This window comes from Hydra vulgaris, chromosome 07 (genome assembly GCF_038396675.1).
Source record: "Hydra vulgaris chromosome 07, alternate assembly HydraT2T_AEP".
Classification (NCBI taxonomy): domain Eukaryota; kingdom Metazoa; phylum Cnidaria; class Hydrozoa; order Anthoathecata; family Hydridae; genus Hydra; species Hydra vulgaris.
Genome location: NC_088926.1, coordinates 29,014,075 through 29,020,437, shown reverse-complemented (window position 1 = coordinate 29,020,437; position 6,363 = coordinate 29,014,075). Strand labels below are relative to the sequence as shown.

At 30.4% G+C, this 6,363-nt stretch overlaps 1 protein-coding gene across 1 annotated transcript; it reads left to right on the top strand.

Annotated features, from left to right (window-relative positions):
- Positions 1 to 210: 210 nt before the first annotated feature.
- Positions 211 to 4,264, top strand: LOC136071958 (trypsin-3-like). Its single transcript, XM_065801573.1, has 6 exons — positions 211 to 437; positions 552 to 659; positions 783 to 809; positions 1,554 to 1,752; positions 3,169 to 3,380; positions 3,893 to 4,264. The coding sequence occupies exons 1-6, from the start codon at positions 380 to 382 to the stop codon at positions 4,228 to 4,230; spliced, it is 942 nt and encodes a 313-aa protein (XP_065657645.1). The 5' UTR covers positions 211 to 379; the 3' UTR covers positions 4,231 to 4,264.
- Positions 4,265 to 6,363: the final 2,099 nt, after the last annotated feature.

Here is a 6,363-nt window from a genome sequence, read left to right as displayed (position 1 = left end):
CTTAGAAACTTAATAGTTCTTAGAAACCTAGTAATTCTTAGAAACATATTCTTACAAAACATGTCAGAGCTGAGTTTCCACAAAAATAACAGCTGCTGACAGCTGAGTTGGTGTTTACTTGAAGCTAATATCTTATTGTTTTATTTTAAAATATATTTATAATAAATCAGATAAATTAATATGCAAAAATATGCGAAACAGACGCGCAATATGAACAAACAAGCCACTATTTGGGGAGTGGGTGAACAAATCACATTTTGTGAGAATGAACAAACAATTCTTTGCCTTATAATAGATTGAAAGTCACTGAGTAATATCGCAACAGTTTGAAAACTTCTAAACAAGGTCGAAATAGAAAACCTCTAAATAAGGTCGCAAAATGATAAAAATATTGTTTTTCTTCTTATTAATGGTTGCCTTAATTACAACGGCTTCAGGTATTTATTTTGCATTTCGCTACGGTGACGTCACATATGTAATTTTAAACAAATAATTAAATATTATAAAAAGCGTAAAAATGAAATCAAAATGTTCATGGATTTTTTATTTAGCTTGCTCAGACTATTCACAACAATGGTGTCAAGCAAATCAAGTATTGTGCACGCAGCCCTCGTTGATTGCTTTCATGAGTCAATATTGTGAACAAACATGCAACTACTGTAATTAAGTTTACCCTTTAAACTTTTATCTTGAAATTTTGATTTTAAATTGTCGAATTTAAACAAAACATAAACAACAATATAAATTTTTAGAAACTGAAATTTTTATAATTTCTAATTTAGGTTCATTACCTGGTGTTCTTCCAGTAGGTAGGTCATTTTGTTTTCATGAACGAACAATAGTCTAACAGTATCATATACCGAAACCAGTGACAAATTAAATTGTTAACCAATTAGAGAAAATATCAAAGCCGTTTTCAACGTTGGGGATACAAAGGAAATATGTATTTTACTATTTGGCTTTGACATTTTTTGTAGTTGTTGTAATACACAATTTATAAACAAATTGACAGTTTTGCATGAATTAAAAAAAAAAGGAAAACACATGTCAATAAGTTATTGAAAGTACGGAAAACTTGCGGAACTTTACGGAACAGTCATTAATGTTGCGTTATTGAAAAGCTTTTTCTCTATCTTAAAATAATAACAGAGTACCTAATTTTTTGATAATTAAAAGTATTATTGATTAAATATTAAAAAAAGATAGATTGTTTAATTTAGTTTTAAAAATATTATTGGTTTAATGCCACCATTTATAGTACTATGACGTATAACTACTCCCAGTGAAAAAAAAACGCTTTTATCACATGGGTTCCATGTGGGTTCCGTTTTGGATACATGGAAACCTACATTGAACCCATGTGGGACAAGCGCTTTTAATTTCACTTGGATAACGGACAACTTATATAGACAAACATTATCTATAATTTTACAACCATCTTATATGTTGAAGCGTTAGTTGTTATAGTTAACATAAAAGTATTTGATAAGCGTTCTTCATTTTGCTAAGAAATTTGTTCGGTACACTATGTTTAGTTAAAGACTTTTTCTTAGGGTGCGGAAAACCATCAATTCAAAGTAGTCGTGTAATTGCAGGAACAACTCCAACAAAAGGCTCGTGGCCTTGGCAAGTATTGCTTTGGCAGGGAGGAAAAGCGTTTTGTGGAGGAACACTCATTCACAGAGAATGGGTTCTCACTGCTGCTCATTGTGTACACGGAAAAGAGTTCGACGCGTCGCAAATATATACAAGGTAGGAGAAGTTCTGGTTTCTTCTTTAACGCTTCTACTTCAATATCTCTCTTTTATTTTCGTTAACAAATTAACAGTAACTATGGCACCTTTGAGTTGCTGCTGTTGCTGTTAATTTATTGTAGTAATTTAACTGGTATAGTTGTTAACTCAAGTATGGGAGAACAATAAAAGCTGTTACTTACTCATGATTCAGGCCCAGCGCACAGGGTGTGCGGTCCGGTTCTTCAAACAGGGCTCACATTTAAAGAGGGCCACCCCCTTCCTCCTCCAAATAATAAATAATTAAAATTAGATTCGAAGAGTTGATTGATTATTTTGCTTCTAGAAACGCTAGGAGAATTGCACTTTTCAAATGAATACTTTATTTTATGCATTGAATGAAACTGATTTTTACATTTTTGTTGTAATTTATAAAAGAAAAAGTTAATTTAGGGGGCCTCATTTTATATTTTGGCACAGGGCCCCTGATATTCACGAGAAAGCCCTGTCATGATTGATGGGATAATAATAAATATAGAGTGCAATCAAGGTTGATAGTTAGTAGACTTATATGCAAAATCTCGATAGACAAGCAACAGTATGTTAATGGCACATTTATAAGAGTATCACGTTTTGCTGAGCTTTTAAAGTATTAGCAAATCTTATTGATGTGTTTTTATTCAAATTAATAAATACATATTTTTTAACGTAAATTTTTTCAATTAACCATAAAACGTTATTAAGTTTATCAACTTTTTTTTTTTGTAAGTTTATATGTTTATTATTCATTTATTTATAAATTTAAAATGGGTCATTTTATTTACAATCTATTTTCAAATTTTCGATTTAAAATAATAATACGTCTTAATTTAATATGAGTACAAGTTCAGAGGAAAAAATAATTTCATTTAAAAAGTTTTAATTAACATAATTTTAAATAACATAAAGTTTTGTTTCAATATTTAAACTTGCATTAAGTCGAGTGCAGCAATATGCTTTTTTAAAGATTTTTCACCCGAACTTTAACACGGCCAGGAAACTAATAGGGAAGTTAGTAACAAGGCTTTTTTTAATTTGAGCTGAAAAATAAAGTTTTGTAAAATACAGGTGAAAAAAAATCAAGATCTAATCAAATTATGGAAAAGTAATTGATTATGGTATACTGAATGCATGGAAAATGACAAAAATACACTTTGCATGAAAAAAATACACTTTGGCGTCTTTCACGGTTCTTTTTGTTGAATGCATTTTTGCCTTAACTTAAACTTAAATAAAAAAAAATTGAAAAGTTTATAAAACTTTAACATGAATCTTATGGTGTAGCTTTTTAAAATTGTTTGAATATATTTAATAAAATATAATATTTCAAGTTTTGTTTTTGAACTTTCAATTTCAATTTAAACAACAAAAGTTTACTTTTGCTATTGAATTTAAGGACCGGAGAACACACTTTGAGTGTTAATGAAGGAACGGAAGAAGATATTCCAGCATTAAAAATCATAAAACATAGAGGTTACAATCCTCAAACGCTTGACAATGACATAGCACTTATTAAATTATCACGACCTTGTAGGCTTAGCAGTTATGTCAGCACTGCGTGTTTACCTACTATTGAAGCTGCACCGGGAACTACATGCTTTATTTCAGGTATACCAATTTTATTTAACTTTTGCTATTTATTTTATTTATGTTTCTTTTTTTTTTTAACTTTACGAACATATTTATAACACTATTTAATGCTACAGTAAACAAGTTATTTAATGCTACAATAAACAAGTCGACAGTTAGATATTACAACAATAAATAAATCGGTATTTATTTAATATTCCGATGAACCTTGTTAATATAGCATCATAAAATGTTCTAAAGAAAAAGATGTTGTTTTTTTTTCATTCTTATTCGAAAAAAGTTAAACAAATGTATGTGAAATGTTATTATCAATTTAAAGACGTAAAAATAAAAAACTACTTGTCACAATTTTACAATTGAGGCTTTATTTTGTTGTTGCTTTGGTCAAATGATTAAACGCGGATTCACATTGACAGGCGTGCTCACATTTACTAACTGTATGATCACGTGTTTTTAGGGTCACACGGTGTGAAGGGATATCTAAAGGTATATCAACTGAAAGCAATTTTAACTTTATAAATATATTTTAGGATGGGGTAAAATAAGTCATCCCGGAAGTATGACAAACGTCCTCCAGCAAGCAAAAATGAATGTTGTTGACCATCAAACATGTGAAAACTTGAACAGAAGAACAATACCAGTTTCTATAACAAAAGGAATGCTTTGCGCTGGTGACGGTGGAGCAACTCAAATTTCTGGTTGCCACGGCGATAGCGGTGGTCCATTAGTTTGCAACACTGGCGGTAAATGGCAGGTTTATGGAGCTGTTAGTCATGGATCTGGCGATTGCCGATCAGACAAAACTTACACTGTCTTTGCAAATGTTGTTTATTTTAGATCGTGGATAGATAATGCAATGTTACAATAATTTAAAATTTTTAAGAACAAAGTTATACAAGTAATATATTGTAGTTTTTCTTTGAGATTTCGTTTTTAAAACCTAACAAAATAACGCAATCACAACTTATCGTCCGCGAATACTAATTTGAAAGTTGCTATCAAAATTTAAAGAATAACTGCATTGCAGTAATGCTAGTGCTGTCAGGAGCTGCCTATCTTTATAAATAGGTCTATTCAGATTTAGCTGTGTTTTTATGCTGTGTCCAGCAACCAGACAACTTCATCGAATGATTACATATAAGGATTGTTCATAACTTTTGCAAAGCTAAATTTTACTTATAAACAACACAAATAACAATAAAAGTTATCCTTCACAAAGCCCTAAGTTAAATAAAAAATCAAAATATCGCATTAAGCTATCAAGTAGCATTTTGACATAATATGTACTCCTCGCAACCTTTTTCCTCATGTCAACGGCTCGTTAAAGAGAGTTAATTTAATTAATTTAACTAAAAGTAAATAAAGGCAAGATTTTTTTAAATTAAGAAGTGCTATTGCTGATATTTATAATTATTTTTAATTAGTGAAAGATCGATTGTTAAAAAGGAACAAAATACCACAAAATAACATCAAAATCAAATTTACAAACTGAACTTTACAAAAATTCTTTTTTTCAAAGAAGAACATAAAAATTTTTTTTTAAATTAATATTATTTGATTTACAATTAACAATATATACCCAGCAAACATTCTATAGCAGAATTTCGGTGGACCTATATAGACTTTTTGTTCTTGTGTGTGAAACAGCTCCATATTTGTTTATTTTCACTTATTGGTTCGGAGCGGTTACTTTGTGGACCATTAGTGGCAGCCGCCAAAAGTGGCTAGCCGATGACTAACCATTTTTAACATGTCGGCAATTAATCGGCTCGCTATTGATAGCGGCTGCTACTAATGGTCCACTAAGTAAACGATAAGCAAAACTCTAACGAACCGCTAAAATATGCTTATATAGGTCCACTGCAAATCTACTATAACAAAGTTTATATAAATGTAATTAATTTTATATTCAGAGGTTGCTCAATGAACTTGATTTTATCAGATTTAATAAAAATAATTAAAAAGAATTAAAACAAATGTACTTTAATTTTTTTCTAAAACAAAGTTTTAATCATTTAATTCAAATTTAGTGTTATTTACATGATTTTAATGTTATTCATATTCAATGTTATTCCGATTGTTCGCTTGTTATTACTAGCTGATTACGACTTGTTTTCAGTAATGCGTTTACAAAAGTGGACGTTCGCATATCTGAAATTTGACGTCGATGTACTTCGACGGTTTGTAAAATCGTGGAAGTTCATTAATTTGCAATTGAGTTTCATTTTTCGTGAAGATTTTTGCGTAATCTGAAATAAGTTTCATCCCTATCCTGACTGTGTCATTCACAACTTTCATAGAATTGACAATTTTATGTGCTTCCCGGTATTTGGTTACTCTGCTCCATGCGTCTGACAAAGTTTCTTTCATAAATATTTAATTTATTTCAAGCACTTCAATACAAATTTTTGTTAAAAAAAATTGATGTTGAGACAAGTAGATTTTAATAGAGTACAGTGCTTTCGCTATCCATCGTGCTTGGTGCATAGCACCAGGAGTACGAAAAGTTATTCCACATCGACCTAAAGTAATTTTTCTTGAAAAAAATTCTCGACAGTTGCAACAATTCTTTGTAATTATTGCAAGAATAATTTTGTTTCTTGCAGGATATTTACATCAAACTCTACTGCTGATGGTACAAGCGAACCATACACTTTGAGGTCTGCATCAGTTAAGACTCGCGATTCAGAAAAAAAATTTTTATTCGCATTTACTTATTTTACTCCACTTATCACGAAATCATTGAAACAATTTCACTTCTAGACCAATAGATGGTCCAAATTAAGTTTTGTAAACATGGGATAAAATTACTTCATGAACATAAAGTCGACAGGCTGTGAAAAATAAAGACTTCCCAAATAATTTTTTCAGCAAGGTACAAGCACCTGAATGTATTGTGTTTCTTGAGTAGTATCAATACAGAGTGCTACAACCTCGTCATATGAAATGTTGCAATCTTTTAAAGCTTGTTCAGTTGCGTAACTCATTTGTTCACCGCCTC